The following is a 17,748-nucleotide window of genomic DNA, read 5'->3' on the forward strand; positions in this document are numbered from 1 at the left end:
TAGGAAACACAATTAGAGATCTGGGTGTTTGTCCCTTAAAAAGAATAAGGTGACAAAGTGGTTCATGTCTTTGCAGGTTGGTGTTGATATCGAGAATCTTACTGCCACAGTCCAAATAGAGTACTAATTACTGCGAATGATGTCACCGTAGGCAGAGGAATAATCCCATCATTTAATTAGTTGAATGATTTAAACAAAGATTTGCATAGATGCACTAATCAGTTGCCATGAATTACAGAGCAGCAGTTGCCAGCGAGGGGTAACAGATCATACAGTTGGAGGGAAAAAAAAAATCTCATCTCCTTGAACATAATTAATTTAATTGTCCTCATTAGCTGTACCATTTGTTTTGATTTTATTTCTCCCTTTCCCCACACATACTTCTCCCTCCCTCCCTCTTTTCTTCTTCTTCTCAGTGCATTGGCTGAGAGAGAGCGCATGAGGCACACTCACACACACACACATGCACACACACTGGGGTGTTTCAGAGTGGCTGGAGCAGAGAGGTAGGGTGCAGCAGCGGGAGCTGTGTGGATGGGTGAGGTGCATGTGTGCCTGCTTACACGGGCCAGAAAAGCCAAACTTAAGAAATCAGCCTATGTACAGAACAAATCATCTGAAGGGGTTCTCATTAATCTGCCGTCTGTGACTTTCGTTATTTTTCAGGTTAGTTCTGAGTTTTGTTGCCTTTTAAAGGGAGAGGAAAGCAAACTACATACTATATTATTATGGGCTTATAAAAAAAAAAGAGGAGGGATAAAAAATGAGTTATCAATGTTGTACCATTATTCTATATGAAGAGAAGCATAATTTAGCCTAAGTATTCATGGGGAGGGGCTGTCTTTATTTATTTATTTATTTATTTATTTATTTTTACAACTAGAACTAGGTTAAAACTGATGGTGCTGAGAATAAAAGAAAGTTTTTTTGGAGTTCAACAAATGCATCTTTCCTGGCCTTTAAAACATTTCAGCCAGGGTCATTCAAATCTGGACTATTTTTAAGCTTGACCTTTGACCGGCCTTTAGAGAATCTGGGGAGGATGCTAAGATAGTGGCCAAAAAGACATGATGACTTTCCATTTTGAAAACTAAAAAAAAAAAAAAAAAAAAAAGAATAAGATACTTTAAAGCTCCTAATGGCCTTTACAGATGTAAAGTTAAGCTGAGAAAAGGTTGGGGAGAATGGGACCTACATCAAGAAGAAGAAGAAAAAAAAAAATCTGGCCAGGCCTCTATAACAAGCTTATGAAGACCCTCCATGGCTCTTTGGCCAAGTTAGTCATGAAAACATGTTTATGGGTGTTTTTCATCCCGGGATGTACATTTTAAATTGTAAGAAATTCAAGTAGTTGCAGGAAGTGTTTGCATGGGGGGCGGGAGGGGTGAGTGTTGGTCAGTGGGAACAAGTTCAGCTTGGCTCTTGGGCCATTGGCGTAAGGGAGGAAGCGGAGTGTGTCAGCTGCCGGATCCCCTCGTGTGGCAGACCTGCCTGCGGGGCAGCGACTTTGGAGAGTTCATTAAAGGAAGTCAGAGACCCGGGCAACTGCAGCCACCCCCAGACCCTGATGCACGGGGAGGGGCGCATGCTTTCCCAGTGCATTCTGGTAGCCGTTGGATCCCCTGGCTTTTATTTTCATTCCCGTCCTCGGCGGCTTCCAGAAATGGCTTTAGGGTAGCTTGCTTTAAATGTGTCCACCTCCCCAACTCCAACACGCCCGGGTGATTTTAGGAGAACCCCGCTCTTTTCCTGGGCGCTCCTTCGCAGGACTTCCCTCTTGGACGGGTCCAGGAGGCAGGGTCCTTTCCCCGAGTCGACTCCCGCCGAGGTGACTTTTTGTGCGCGGGGTCGTCCCCAGCGTTTGCGAGCAGCATATGCCTGCGGTTGCGCGCGGACGGCCCTCGCAGGCTTGTAAATTTTCACCCTGGGAAATTAGCAACAAAGCCCGATCTGTCTGGCGGCTGCTCTGCACTTTCCGAGGGGCGGCTGTACTTGACTGAGCTGCAGAACAGGCACGGGAGAGCGAGCGAGCGAGCGAGCCAGCGAGGGAGCCAGCGAGGGAGGGAGGGAGGGAGAGAGGGGACGGAGCGGAGAGGAGAGGGGAGGGGTGGGGGCGAGAGGTAAATAGTCTTAAATCGGAAGGGAGCTGCTTCTCTGTGGTCTTGACAGGCGCTGCCCGGGCTCCGCCGGCTCCGTAATCACGGAGTGACCTTTTCCCGGGGGCTGCCTTCGGTCTGGCTGGGAAGGGATTGCATTTCGCCGCGGAGGAGCCCTGGCTGCCTTCCGCGCGGCTCCCTGCGTGCTGCTGGGGTAAGTTGTCTGGAGCCCGGACGGGGAGAGAGACAGCCTCGGACTGCAGCTGCCTAAAAGGAGGACACCTGTGGCTCAGATGCGATCAACACACCATTACTTGGCGGATCCTTGAGGACCTCATTATTTTAAACTTAAAAAAAAAAAAAAAGATAGATTCCCTCCCCCCCCTCTTTTTTTTTTTTTCAAACAATGCTTCTTTTTGACCTTTCCCAAGGAGAAGCGCTACAAAGCAGCCACTGTGCTTTCTGAACCGCCTCCCCCTGTATCGCTTAATTGAGAAGGTAAGTGCAGCAACTGTGTACACACGCGCGGCGGCTTATTTGCGGTGTGTGTGTGTGTGTGGTCTGTCTGCGGGTGCGCGCGCGCGTGTGCGGATGTGGGTATTTTTTTTATTTTTTTTCCCTCCTTCCCCGAGCCTCCTAATGAGGCATAAACTGGAGCTGCAGCCCGGCTCCCGCACTGCAACTTTTGCTCGGGCTGCGGCTCGGCGGAGGCGGTTTTGCTTAAATCATGTGAGGCTTCATTATTTTTATGATGAGACGCGGCATGCACGCGGACGAGGTGGACGGAGAGGAGGGAGAGCGGCTGCGGCGCGGAATGGTTCCAAGTACGACTCGAGTGGCTAATAGTCAAAGTTCACGCCGAATTGCGTGCAGCATTTCCACACCCCCGGCTCCCGGGGGGGGGGGGGGAGGCAGAGGGGCAGGGGGAGGTGGGCGGTAGGACACGTTCGCTCTGGTCCGGCCGGTGAGGCGAGGAATGGGGTCCCAGATGGGTTCGGGAGCCCTCTTCTCCTTACTTGCTGGAATTCGTGAACCCCCCACACCCCCCTCCCCCCAAGAGTTGAAATAACCACCTTTGGGTTCCCGTGGACACGTCTGCCTCTCCCCGCCCTGCCCGTAACACAGCGTGGTTCCGACGAGGTGGGAAAGTGGCTCAGTGGGAAGGAGGGGGTGGTCGGGGACCAGTGGCCAGAAGAGTGAGAGAGACCGTGGCACCGGGTGCCTAGGTCCTCATAGGTCCGGATTCAAACCGATGCAGCACATTTTCCCGGGGTGGGGGACGGAGGGGGGGGGATAGGGGAGGGGAGGGGGGGGCACTTCCCAGATAGCTGTTATGAAATACAACTCAGATTTATGATCTTTTTCATATTGAACATGATATGCTATGCTAACGCTGCATGTGACAGTTTAATCAAACCCATTTGTTACCACGCAGCTAAAAGGGGCCGCTGGGATTTCGGGATTATGGGCAGAGTTAGGGAAGCATGTGGCTTTGTCATTCGCCATCGTTCTGCACACTGCCACTCGGCGAGGGGGCTCGCCGTGGGCGCCGCGTCTCGTCTGGCCGCCCTCGTCCCTTCCCCCACCCGCCGCCGCCACGCAGACCCGCTCCCAAAGTGGCTGCACAATAGTCGGTCCTCCGGCGGTGCGGGCTGCGCGCACCGGGTCCACGCGCGGGCCGACGAAGGAGCCCCCTCTCCGCGTCTGTCTTTGGGCTCGGGGCTCCATGCGAAGCCTCCGCAACTCAGGCACGCCTAGACCAACTCATGCAGAAAAAGGAGAAAAGTTTTGGTAAGGTTACAGTCTACCAGGGATGATGCGCTTTGCCGGGGCGCTCGGGCGCTCTTGGCTGGCTCCGAAAGCCTCCCTGCTCTTCCGCTGCTTTTGTGTCTTTCTAAAAGATCCAAAATATTATTGTTGTAACTTGCTTTGAAAGACGGCCGCTTAAACCAATTAATCTGGCGGGGTGCAACAAATAACTGCTCCATTCTTTGCAAACCATCCCTGGGTGGGTGCAAAGACACAACCACAAAAGGCTGGAGCATAACTCCCGCAAGGGGGATTCTTTGTTAGAGTGTATGTATGTTTCTTATTTTTTTTTTTTTTTTTTATTTTGCATGTGAGCTGCATCAAAATTGAACTCAGTCTTGCAAATCTCTTGTTGGCCTTTGCCAAGCACTAGCACTTTGCTGCCATGGTAACTGTAATTAAACTGATAAGAGTGGAAAAATGTCAGTATCTCTGAGCCTTGCAGCTGCATTGGAGAAAAAGGGAATCAAATTGGTTCCCAGCTCCATTGCTCAAAAAGGGGAGGGGTGGGGGAAAGATGGGGAGGGGGGGGTGGGTGGGTTGCGAGTTGAAGGGGCAGAACAGAGTTAAGCAGCTCCAGTGCCTGAGATCTGGGGACATCTATTTGCATTGTTGTCCCTTAGGGGGCTGCAGCCTGTAGGGATGCTCTGGGCCAGTGAACAGAGAGAAACAAGCTTTTAGGCCCAATCCAGTTCTCCAGTCGGGACTGGGGGCTGGGAGAGGATGAAGATGGGCAGGAAGAGAGAAAATCTTTTGTTTGGTACCTCTTGGCAATCGAATGGCTGTGTTGGCCAAATTCTTTTAATCTGTGTCACTGCTCCCAGCTGCAGAACCCGCATTCCCATTTTAGCATCTTCCCGAGGCACCTCATCTCTGCCAACCCCCTTTATGTATTCCCTCTAACAATTCCTTCTCCCAAATTGTTCCCTGTGAATCTTCCGACGGGGACAAAATGTTTCCCATTCAGTATGTGTAGTTAGTCCAAAAATATAAAAGACTGTGTCTAAGTGCTGCAAATCTTTTATTATGATTATTTTTTTTAAACCCCTGTGTGTTGTGGAGTTGTGGTTACTTTGTTGTGTTAACTACTGAAGCTGAGACTGCTCGGATGAATGGCACAGAACAAGGGAACATAATGGAGGCAATCAACCGTTAGGCCGCCTCACAATGCAATCCGGGCAATTAAAAGCTCACCAGAGTTTAAATGAAATGGTTCTACTTATTTCTGCACACCACACTGCACAGGCTATTATTTATGTCTTTTTTTAAAAATTATGATTTCCCTTAAACTGTCAAATAACTCAGAATGGCAGGGTCTCAGAGGCAATAAGAATTTCCCTCAGAACAATTTACATGCCAATCTTAAACTAGTTATGAGTGCTGATGTGCTCAGAGCAACTTGTGCAGTGTTTCTCAGCTCCAAGCGTGTAACTCTACCCAGACCTGTTCTCTGGATAGCGAGGGGAGGTTGCTGACTGCTTGATGCCTTTTAGGTTCGTGGCAAAGTGGTGACTGCTAAATAGTTCTTTTCCTACAGCTGGTAAAGTTGCATGGCATTGAAAAGATTACCCTTTCAAGAGAAGTGTGAGGATGTTCTCTAAAGGAAGGGTCCGGGACGGATGTAAAAATATCAAACTCCTTTTCCGCCCAAGGCCAAACAGAATGCAAGAGTTTCAAATATTAATTGGCCTCTGAGTGCTAAATTAAAATGTCAACACAACAAAAACATTTTGTGAAGACAAGCAGGGTAGTGTTGCCTGTGCCAAATGTTGGTATTCCCTGTCTTGGTTGCAAAGCATTTTGAATAAAGAGAGTTGAATAAAGAGAGCTGACCTTCCAGGGTTGATGGTAGTAACACAACTCAGAAATACAGCTTAGCTACAGCTAAGAAGGATTTTTACAAAATAAATGTAGCTTTGTGATATAAAAAAAAAAATAATTGCCTTAGAAACTGGATAATGAGAATAGCCACTCATAATATATCTCTAGATGTTTTCAATAATGAAATCCAGAGTATCACTTAGTAAATCAAAATTTCTCCCTCCCCTTAGGTGCATGATTAAGAGGCGGCAGGGTGAGATCTGTACTATAATTAATGGGATTGAATCCTTGTGGAACCTTGCTAGAAGACAGTAACTAGTTCTGATCAAAGAAACTTCATTTGTTAGAAGTTCTAGAGAGTGAGATTTAGCAGAGCTAGCAAGGGTTAGGATTCATCTACACCAGCCCCTCAGCTCCTTCAAAGAAAAGGGGCAGGAAGCAGCCTATAGGAATACCACCTGCTCTTCTGTTCAAAGCCAGCTGCCAGTTTGCAGCTCCGGAGACCACAGCTATGCATATCACGCAGAAAGAACAGCCACGCCGCTTTCTTCCGTGCCATTGCCTGCTCTAGTCCTCTAACCAGAGAAGTTATTTTCTAATGGAAGTTCAACATCCTAACAGTATCATGTGCAGCTCATGTCATATTTGTAGCTAGGAAAGTTATCCATCTGTGTGGAGACTGTGCCTTGATGTTTCTTATTGGTGTGATTAAATAAAGAAAAAGATAGTGAAGGTAATAGAGGCGAAGTCTTCATCGCGAGGCATCAGAGGAAACGGGAGAAGGTTTTTAACTCTTTTGGAGGAGGAGCGAGCACACAGAAAATGTTCAAGACTAGAGCTTGGCATTTCTTTTCTTGACACTGTTTCAAAAGTGCATACACATTGGGTGTTTTGTACCCTTCCGTGTCCAAGTTTAGAACTTTCTGTCTAGGAGAGGAAGCAGGATAGAGCAATGGCATTGCTAGACTGTGGGAAGGCCACCAAGTATAGTGTTTAACTGTTGTTCAGCTTTGAGCCAGTACCTTAACCTCTCTTAGGCCTCCGTATCCTAATTTGTAAAATGAGGGACTTTGGAATTGGTGGATGCCTGTGATACTTGACAGTGCTTAAAGTGAGTTATTTAATAAATACGAAGCTCTGAATAGTTAGTCCAGGGTTGTTGTTTTTAAAGCTGGGTGTTAGGAAAGAAGAAACTCAGGCGAATATTTTTTCAAATTTTGGTCAAGTTGTAAAACCCAGCTAGACTCCTTGTTTGTGATGGAAATATATTTTGAAAATATAGAAATGTCCCTATGTCTAGGATAGCATTATATAATATATGCACTGTACATATCACATTTATCTATATATGTGTAATTATATATATATACATATATATATCATATGTATATTCAGACTCTGCCTTCTGTTGTTTTCTTCTTCTATAAATAAGTGCATGTAAATGGTAATAAATTATGTAATCCTATACTTCAGTTTTATATAAGAGTATGTGGTAGTATATAGTTAGGTAATCTGCCATTAATGCAGGCACCGAATGATGCTTGAGAGTATACTTTTTTTTAACATAATGAATACTTTGAAATATCAAGGGCACAGAAGGAAGTATTTGGATGCAAACAAGTAATACAGGATTGGTGAACTTTTGGGGTGACTGTATTGTGTACTTAACTACAAGCATCTTTCCTGTGTCCAGAATGTAGTTTGATTTTAGGACAGTCCTAAAAAGGGAGAGTCTCACACTCCTTAAACGAGGCACTCTGAAATATTTACCTTGATTGCGGTCTTCTGACATCCTCTGGCTCTGTCTTGTCGTCCCAGCTCTCTCTTCGGTTTTTGTCTCCTTTTAGGTATACAAATGCTCTCAGTCCAGCCAGACACCAAACCGAAAGGTTGTGCTGGCTGCAACCGAAAGATCAAGGACCGGTATCTTCTAAAGGCCCTGGACAAATACTGGCATGAGGACTGCCTGAAGTGTGCCTGCTGCGACTGTCGATTGGGAGAAGTGGGCTCCACCCTGTACACGAAAGCCAATCTCATCCTTTGTCGCAGAGACTATCTGAGGTAGGAATGACCCTTGCACACCAGTGATGACTGGATTCCTTTTTAAAGCACTTTTGCAAGTGTGTGTTTTGGTTTGATTCCTTTCCTTCCTACCAGCCTATAGTCCTGAAAGATGTTGACCTATCCACCTTCAAAATGTTGCCAGGTGCCTGTTGAAGCAAATTATTGCTTAAGCAGTGGCCAACAAAACACACTATCTAAAGGGTTTCGATTTGGCTTGCCTGGTTGCTCCTGTTTTGTCATGTTCACGTCAAGGACGTATTCGGTAGAAATCAGCATATGCTTTTTTTTTTTTATTAGACCGTAAGTGACAAGGTGGGCCGAGCAGAACACAAAATATGCAGCCATCTTTCTGTTTCCGAATTGTCAGAGGAAAATCTGTTTGAAATTCTCAACTGGTATTTATTGGTATATTTATTAACCAATTTTGAAAACTTTCCCGAAGTGTGAATACATCTTCCCCCCCTCCCCGCCACGCCATGCCAAGTGGTCATCGCAAGGTATCACTGGGCGTGAACAGCCTCAGACTGGCCAGTAGCTGTATGGAAATTAACAAAGTAACCATTGCCACCCTTGTGGGGAAATGACAGCCACTGTCCTCACTGAAAACATCTGGACAGTTTCAGGACCCGACAGATGTTCTTGCTTATGAAGCCATGGCGCTGACTAAACTTGTTTCCCAGCGTTTAGTACTCAACACATGGACTTCTATTTAAGGAAAGATTATTTTGCTTTCCAGGGAACTTTATGACTTGATTCGGCTGCACATTACTTATATTAATAAAGTAGGATCAATCAAATTAGAGAAATGATATATGGCATCATTTGGGTTTTCCTATTTGATATGATTAGCCGTGTTCCTAGTCTAACATTAAGAGACTTATTTTTAATTGTTCCCCCTTATGACACAAATTTATCAATCGGTGGTAACTCCTTAACCATCTTAGTTATTTGGAGAGGTACTTTCTAGGAAATTTAGTGCTTCTTGCTATAGAATTCAGTTATTTTTCAGTCCGATTTAATCTTGGATATATAAAAAATTACTGTTTGCTGAATAATAGTTACGAGAGGGTGAATGCAGTGCTGTTTTTGAAATTCTAGTCTTTCCCTTCTTAGGACTGCCTCATCTGACAGCCTCCAGACTATGACCACTTGTTACTCCTTCTCTGTGTTATCTTGCTCAAAATACATGCAAGGTGCCAACAGTGGGAGTGACTCTTTTTTAAAAAAATATGTTTTAATTGATTTCAGAGAGGAAGGAAGAGGGAGAGATAGAAACATCCATGATGAGAGAGAATCATGGACCGGCTGTCTCCTGCAAGTCCCCCACTGGGGATTGAGCCCACAACCTGGGCATGTGCCCTTGACTGGAATCGAACCTGGGACCCTTCAGTTTGCAGGCCAACGCTCTATCCTCTATCCGCTGAGCCAAGCCGGCTAGGGCGGGAAGTGACTATACCAGGGTTTCCTTCATTGTGGTGGTACTAGTAACCAGAATCAACTTACTGCATGAATTCTCTTAGAACTGCAGTCATTGAACTTTTCTTTTTGAAATAAAAATTTGCCCTCTGCTCACTGTGAATTAGAGCCTCATTTCTACATAGAGCATTTATTTTGTTTTTAATGACTTAACATTGCTTCCTAGTTTCGTTTTATCATTACTAACCAATAAGTCATGAGTTTTTGAATCTTTTTGACTTTTACTTTTGTTTACAACTGCAGTGTCTCCAGTGGATTTATGTAGCAACAATTACAAAACACGTAGTTTTATAGAGTCTGGCAAGCTTAAGGCGTCCTAATACATAGTAAAGACTGAATTAAGTTAAATTTAAAGAAAATCTTTGAAAATACCTAGAATTTTTAAGTCAAAAATATAAATTTGCCAATGAAATCCCTGAGTCTTTAGTGAAGCCATTTTGCAGTTGTCAATATAATAGTGAGGGAGAAAGTAACCTTGGACTTATTCGTCCTTATGGTAATAAAATATGATGTTCAATTGCTTTGATATCTCAAGTACGTCTTTTGTTGAAGAAAATTTTCAGATGAGTCCATATTGTTGCCCTTTGTAATATAATGTTTAGTTAATTTCTGGTAGTCTTAAACTTTTAATGCTTGTTAACTTATTTTTAGACATTCATACTCTCTCAGATATAAAACCTGATCCTGATTGCCAATATATTCATTTCTCAGGGTACAATTTCCTCTTAAATTGGTCATTACCACATTAATGGCTAGTTGTTATGTTAACAGCCTAAAGGTTGTTAATATTTCAAACTAAGTTGTTAACAGCAAGCTTATCCCTTATTTAAACTGAAGGTTTGTTTTATATAACGTGACTTCTTTGGCAGCTAGTAATTCATCAACACTTGAAAATTGTAGAAGTGAAATCAGAAATTGGTATGTGAGTAAAAACACTGCGTTATGTATTATAGATTATGCCACAGATGTGGTATTTAGTTTTATGTGGAAAGCATGTAGCTCAGTGATATTGTGTGGATGTTCAACAGCATATGTCTCTGGCACATTAAAATAGTCTGATTCTGTATGTGAGATGGGCAAATACAATCAAGCTAATATTATTTACAAATTAATTTCTTTGAATGTGTATAAATAGTCATCCAAAATGTTCATTGAATGCCTGCTGTGTGAAAGGCATACTTTTAGGTAATAGATGAAATAACGAACTAAAAAAGGGAGATGTACTTAAAATTATTACTATGTAATCTTTTAACAATTATACAAAATCTGCAATATGACCAGTGAACAAGTAGTATTCTGTGGCTATTTCCCTCCTGGTTCTGCATATTTCCTATCTGTATTTTCCATAACCAGTGCTTAACCATTTAAATCCTATTAAAATGGCTTAGTTTTGTTGTTGGTCTTAGGATATTACATAATTTCTTTGAAGCATCAAACAGGCCATAAAAAACTTACAGGTCTGTATTTCTCTGTCTAAGTTACTGGGCATCTAAATAAGAATATAGAAAATTATTTAAAAAATTGTTTACCTGCACTAATAAATTATTTATTATAGGCATTATCCTGGTCTAAAGAATATAAAAGAGTGACCTATTTTTGACAATTGTATTTAATTTCCTAATAACTTCTTTGAGAAAAAAAAAAAACACACACACAACCAAAACCAAAAATTTTTAATTCTGAACAATGATTCCTGAAGTTCTAATGTTTTATATTGCATTGCTTGGAGCAATGATAGTGATGACCTGTTTTTACAAGTTCTTTAAGTAATGAATACACAAATTTAAATCATAAGGTATTTTCTTATGAGTTATCAAAACTATGATTGTGATAAATTTGATTCCTCTCAGATTTTTTTCTCCTTTGTGGCACAATTAATATATTTAAGAAAAAGAAAATATTTTACAGTTTATGTGCTGAGTTTCGAATCTGAACAGTTCACTTTCCATAACAGGGCTGGTTTAATGTATTTTATTCTTCTTTAGGATATAAAATGCATGGATTTGATGAAAGAATTTGACAGTTTGTAGGACTGTCCTCTGCTTTCATTCATTATCTAAAGGAACAGAAGGATTGACATTCAAAAACTTCCTCTATTAACACACTCTCTGACTTAAACTATGAAGTCAATCTGTCCATCAATCTTTATATGTCAAGATGTAGAAAGGTATCTGTTAAAAATGTATCCAATACATTTAGAATTTTATATTATTAAGAGATGAACTTATGACTATTTAGAATGGAAGCATCTTTGTACTTTGAACTAGAGCTTAAAATCAATAGACTGCCTAAAGTAGACTAACAATTGCTGTATAAAAATTAGCAAAGATTTAGTAATGGTATTTATAGGACTCTAATCACTGCCACACTATCATCTTTATTTCAGTTTGGAAAATGTGAATGAAGTAGTTAATGTATAACCAGAGTTTTAGAATTAAGATTTTGTGGCAAGTGATAAGAATTCAGAACCAGGAGAGATAGCAAAATATTTTTCAACTTGGAGGCAGCAAAGGATATCAGAATCTATCACTCAAGTTTTGGGGTAATTTTTGGTGTGATTTCTGTTAAGCTTAAAACTTCTTACTTGTGGTATATTTTAAGCATTAAGTCCACATAGGCTATATCTTGTTCCTCTATAAAAAGTGTCTTACCAGAGAATGTACTCAAAGCTCTTGGCTGTGCTGTATGCCATAGAAACTACTTACAGCTCTTCCTATATGAGAAGCTGAAAATGTCTTATATAAATTTTAATGCAATTTTCTACTTTTATATGTGAGGATGATCTCTTTAAAATGAAACTACTGAGAAAGAATGATGCTTTGTGCTCCATCAGAGTTGCCAATTAACAAAAACGGTTTGAAGTTGCTGTGCTTACTACAAATTAATGCTTTAATATAATGATATAGTAACTTTAAAATAGAACATTAAAAGCAATGGCTGCATAAAACATTAATCTAGCTATCGCTTTATTTCACACAGATCAAACCTGGTGCCTCTAAATTTTTACATAAGGTTCGATTAATATTAGTACATAATTAAGGCTTTAAAAGAAAACATGAATATGTTGTTAATATTATTTTATCTGACAAGTTACTTCACAATTTTTAAATGTTGAATAAAGTGTTCTCTTTTTTTTGCTTCATTGTTATGTTTTTAGTATTAGGCAGTTGAAAATATCTTCCTCGGAAAGCAGTGAATTATTGTTATTTGAAAAATAACTTTTATTTTAAATTCTGAATCTTTAAGCTTTTATATGGAATAGAACTTCTCCCAAATAACCTTTTTCTTCTCTACAAGCTTCATTGAAGGTTTTCTAACACTTTATTATAGTCATAACTTTTACCATATTTAAATGTCTAAGCTAATCTTAGTATTATGAAATATTTTGACATATGAGAATGTATTAGACTCTATGGTCTGTTAAAAAAAAACACTGTTAAATTCCTTGCAAATTATCTTTATTTATAGCTTCAAAAAAGTTGTCATTTTAAGTCCATTTTTCTGTTTGTTATCGTAAAGCATTATTAAATTATATTTTAAATAATTTAGACTCTGTACCGTTCATGGACCATTACAAATCAGGAGTGATAATTTTGTTTTGTAAAATACTTTTGGAGGGAGCCCCTCACTTTAGAAAAAAATTAGTGGATTCACACCAGACTTCCTCAGCGTCAACTGCTTTTCAATAAACTTGAAAAAAATATTTCATCTACAGAGAGAATTTATTATTTCTAAATTTGTCTCCAATAACATTCTGTCTTTAAATCTATGAGTCATCCATTTTCAGCGAGCGATTATTTAATCTAGTTATTTTAGTTTTGTGGCTTTTTGTTTGACAGACTTTAGGTATTTTCACTAACAAAGCCACCCCCTCCCCAGACAAGACTGTTGAAAATACAAAAATACTCCACACTATTTCTATATCTTTACCGTTTTTTATCTTTTTATAAAGCATGGAATACTTCAGTCAGGATAGTTTTTACACACAAGATGGATAAGTTAGACATACCTGACTTAGCAGAAAAATATTCTGTTTCTACAAGTATACTTAGGATTAAATGCATCTGGAAGACCTACATTTGAGAATTGCTAAAATTGCTTATTTTGCACTTTATAAATACATAGAACTCTGGAAAAGAATATCTATTTTTGGTTGCTCTTAAAGTATATCAAAGTAAGCCAGCACTTCATTTATAAATTCACCATTAACTTCCATTAAGTGACTAATAATAAATTTTAATGCTGTGTTTTGACTGCATACACATAATTTATTAAGGAATCTCATTTTTAAAATATGCTGAAAGGAGTAATTTTGGAAATGGTTTTGATGAATCCGTGCCTTGTAGAAATGTATTATGTTAGTTCAGTTTTCTGCCTCACATAAAAGTTATATAGCCTAAAAGAAGAACTGAGCCAACCTAAATGACTATTATGTTTTCCTTCATTACACTGTGAGGCATTGAAATCTTATTTTGGTGTTTGGCTTGAAAATATTTTCCATTTCCTACGAGAATGTCTCCTATTATTCAAAGTCATTACCCGCAACCTCGTTCTATCTTTAGAAAAGATTACCTAACGTTTCTCACATTTATCAATAAATGTTAAAATATATAAATTGTAAATGCAGGACAAGGTCTTGAAAACAAGGGAAATAAAAGTAAAACAGCATTGCTGTATTCAACTGACCAGATATATTTTAAAACAGCATTTAAAGCAGCCATGTCTTTTTTTTAAAGTTTTTTTCCTTTTGTTTTGATTTTCTAAATTGGTTTGAATAAGTGACATGTGTAATCTCCCCTTGTTACGCATTTAAAGTGTTGTAGGTGTATATGTGCAAGCTGCAAAACAGATATTAGAATCTATGTAACCTTAGAATAAATATTAACTTTAGTCATAATTGACTTTTATCAGATCACTGTAGTTTGTAGGCTTTGAAACTTGTAAAATCCAGATACTTTATGCCAGCTAATTTCTTAGTAAACTATAACACTGACTTGTTTTTACAGGTGTTCACCAGTCCAAGAGGCAGACAAGTTTTATAATACTACAGAATGCTTAAATTTAATCCCCTGTGATGTTCATCACCCCATTCTGTTTTTCTCAGCTTCTATGGAGTTTGATACTGTCTGTTCTATTTCTCTTTCTATCATCGTTACATACTTTGTTTCATGATCATCCATAAACTTCCCTTTTCAGGGTATTTATAAGAAATGTATTTTGGCAGTTAGATTTTCATTTCTTACTTTAAAACAATTTTTTTGGCTTATTAAGGTTTTCTTGGCCCTTATCATTGATATTTATGGATAACTTTTCTCTAAAGGATTTAAAACCCAAGCCTACTCCTTTATTATATTCATCAAACATATTTATTATATTAACAGACTACACACATCAGTCACCTGTGTGTTCACTATGCCATTTTTGCTTTTCTGCCCTGTGTTATCAAAACTTCCTGATAGGCCTTTCTCTCCTCAACAATATTATTTTGTAGTTATGTAAAGATTCTAAGTCTTTTGCCGAATTCTTTTCCTCCATAGTGTTAGTTTTGTGTAAATGCAAAAAGCTCTAGCTGTGGACTTCACTAGTTTCAAGAAAAATTACTCTTGAGATAAATAATCATCTTGGAATAGTCAGATTACTGATTTGAAGTTGGGAAATTAACATTAAGTTGAATATATTAAGTTAGACTCTAACCAGCATGTGTTGTTATGATTCAATTTAATATTAAAAACTCTCCAACTGTGCTACTGGGAAAATAAAAGACTCTTAGGAATTCAAAGATTATTTGCAGAGGAGTATACCAAAGCCATATTTAAGTAAAATTGTTATTCCTAATGCAGTAACGCATCGTCGACATTAAACCCATCCTATTAATAAAAGCAGAAAAACCATTTTAGTAAACAAAAATATCACATATGACAAGGACTAGTAAGGAGGCATGGAACTTCATAAAATGTGCTAATGCTAACATTTAATAGTAATCTTATCATCACGGAACAAAAATAAATTCCCATCTCATTTATGCCATCAGATCCCAACAGGCAACTTCAAGGGAAAATAACAAATTTTCAACTTTGCTAGTTTATTCTGATTTTCTAAAACTTTTAGAACAATACCATTTCTCTTATAGCAATTCTAACAGAGATGCATACGATTTTTGAAATTATTGTATTCTTTTTCTCATTTTTGAAAGATTTTGAAATCCCTTAAGTAATGTCCTTTGATAGATTGCTCCCAATTCCCCAAAAACAGCAGAGTCAAAACTGTTACACTTTAAAATACCTGATGGCATCGAGCATGATGATTATTTTGTGTTTATCAACTGCTCAATAAAAATATATTCTGACCAACAGTTCATGTTAGACTGCATAAGATGAGTGATCAGTACTTGTTCCTTTGCTTGGGTGGTTGGGGGAAGCGAGGGGAGAGACGAATGGAAAAAGCAAGCATAACTTCGAACACTAAATATGAGTATTAGTTTCAATGGGCAGGTTGATTTGTATTTTCCAGGTGAGAAGTTCCACTATTCTATGAACGTAATTTTAAAGTCTGTAAGTATTGCATGTAAATCGTCACTGAGGGATGGATCATTTGTGCTTTGGATGATACAAAGAAATTATAAATTATTGAATTGCCTTGAAATTTATAAACTAGTATTTTCTGTGACCATTTATTAGGGAAAATGAGAAATGTTCTGAACTATAAGAATCCCTTCCTTCCCCAGCATGTCCTCGATGAGTGGGTATTCTTGGTGTTTGTATTTATGATCACATGTTTAGCTATCTCTCTAACAGTTTAAAAATGAAACCATTTAGTCAATTAACAAATACTTGAGTGCCAATGCTTTATTCCTATGAATAATGAGTGTAGAATATTATATTTCTAATTGATTTTATATAATATATACATGTGAAGATATTAATATTTTACTATGTAAAGAATAAGGGAGTCAGTCTGGGAAATTTGGGAGGAATTTAAAGACAAGTTATTTGGCCTATTTTCTACAACTGATGTAGTCAAAATTGCTTTGAAATAACTAGGAAAAATATATATAAAGAGCGTTAGTCTGATTATGTCCCATGGAACTAATTTAGAGAATGAGAAAAGGTTATAATCAAGAGATATTAGAAAAAATAATTTAAGAATGGAGATCATAGGTAATAAGTAAAACTTAAGCTCTGTAAAATTCCTTTTTGTAAGCCAGTAGTCCTATTATAAAGGCTGAACTTCAAGCTTTATAGTTATATTTTAGATTCAGAGTAAGATAGACTTAGCTCTGTAACTTCCACACTGTTTGCATTGTTTCGTCTCTTATCACAGATATTGCTAAACTACCAACAGCGGTACAATTAACATCCCTTGCAAAGTGCTTAGCATCCTTGGGCCCCATTTTCCCATTCAAAAAATATTATTCTATATACTCTAAGCGACAAGAATCCCTTCCTTGCGCAGCGCGTCCTTGATGAGTGAGTACTATTTGGTGTTTATATTTATGCTCACATGTTTTGCTATCTCTGTAACAGCTTAAAAATGGAAGCATTTAGTCAGCTAGCAAAGCCCTGGATACTGCACTGAATAAAACACAGAAATACATCCTCCCCATTAGAGCTTATATTCTAGTTAAGGGAAGCAGATTATCAACAAAATAATTACTGAGTACATTAGGAGATGATAAACACTACAGGAAAAAACAGAGCAGTATAAGAGGTTTGCAGAATTTGTACTGATGTGTGTGTATTTGTACATGCATGTGTGTGTAAGTGAGAGAGAGAGTGAGAGAGAGGGGGGGAGGGAGGAGAGGGAGAGAGAGAAAGAGGGGGAGAGAGAGGAAAAGGCAGGAATGGAAAGAGAAGGATTTGAAAACTAAATAGGGTCCACAGGGACAGCCTTGTTGAGATGGTAACTTGCGTAAAGACCTGAAGAACGTGAAGGAGCTAGCCCTGAGGTTGTCTAGGAAGGACAATCTGGGCACAGGGAACAGTCAGTACAAAGCCCTGGGATAGGAGCTTGTCTGATGTGTCTGAGGAACATCAAGAATGCTAATGTGGTTAGAGTGAATGAGAGCAGCCACTGCGTGGTCCTAGGGTACCCCCCTGTTGCTTTTACAAGCCAGAATGTCCCTAAACTTTTCTAAATGTCCTCTAAGGACGTGGTAATACAGCCGGCCCTTCATATCTGCTGATTTTGCATCTGTGGATTTAACCAGTTAAGGATTAAGAACAGTATTTTCAGTCCATGGTGGTTGGGAATTTGTGGGTGCAAGGGCCTACTGTTTGCATTGTTCGACGTCATTTTAAGAGACTTGAGCATCTGTGGATTTTGGTATACACAGGGGTCCTGGAACCAATTCTTTGGGGATACTAGGAATGACTACTTCCATTTGAGAACGTTGTGAAGTTTATTCAATTAAGCTATTATGGACTGAATTTCCTTTGGGATTACAGAACTCATGCAAAATTTAATGGAATTATTTTTCATTTAT

At 39.4% G+C, this 17,748-nt stretch overlaps 1 protein-coding gene across 2 annotated transcripts in view; it reads left to right on the forward strand.

Moving 5' to 3' along the window:
• Window positions 1–3,835: 3,835 nt before the first annotated feature.
• LMO3 (LIM domain only 3) overlaps window positions 3,836–17,748 on the forward strand; it is a 53,781-nt gene continuing 39,868 nt past the window's right edge. For both annotated transcript variants that reach the window (XM_054718501.1, XM_008140458.3), the window contains exons 1-2: window positions 3,836–3,887; window positions 7,574–7,787. In XM_054718501.1, the coding sequence (XP_054574476.1) occupies window positions 3,863–3,887; window positions 7,574–7,787 (239 nt within the window). In that variant the 5' untranslated portion in view covers window positions 3,836–3,862. The remainder of the gene's footprint in view (window positions 3,888–7,573; window positions 7,788–17,748) is intronic.

Source organism: Eptesicus fuscus, chromosome 7, assembly GCF_027574615.1.
Source record: "Eptesicus fuscus isolate TK198812 chromosome 7, DD_ASM_mEF_20220401, whole genome shotgun sequence".
Classification (NCBI taxonomy): domain Eukaryota; kingdom Metazoa; phylum Chordata; class Mammalia; order Chiroptera; family Vespertilionidae; genus Eptesicus; species Eptesicus fuscus.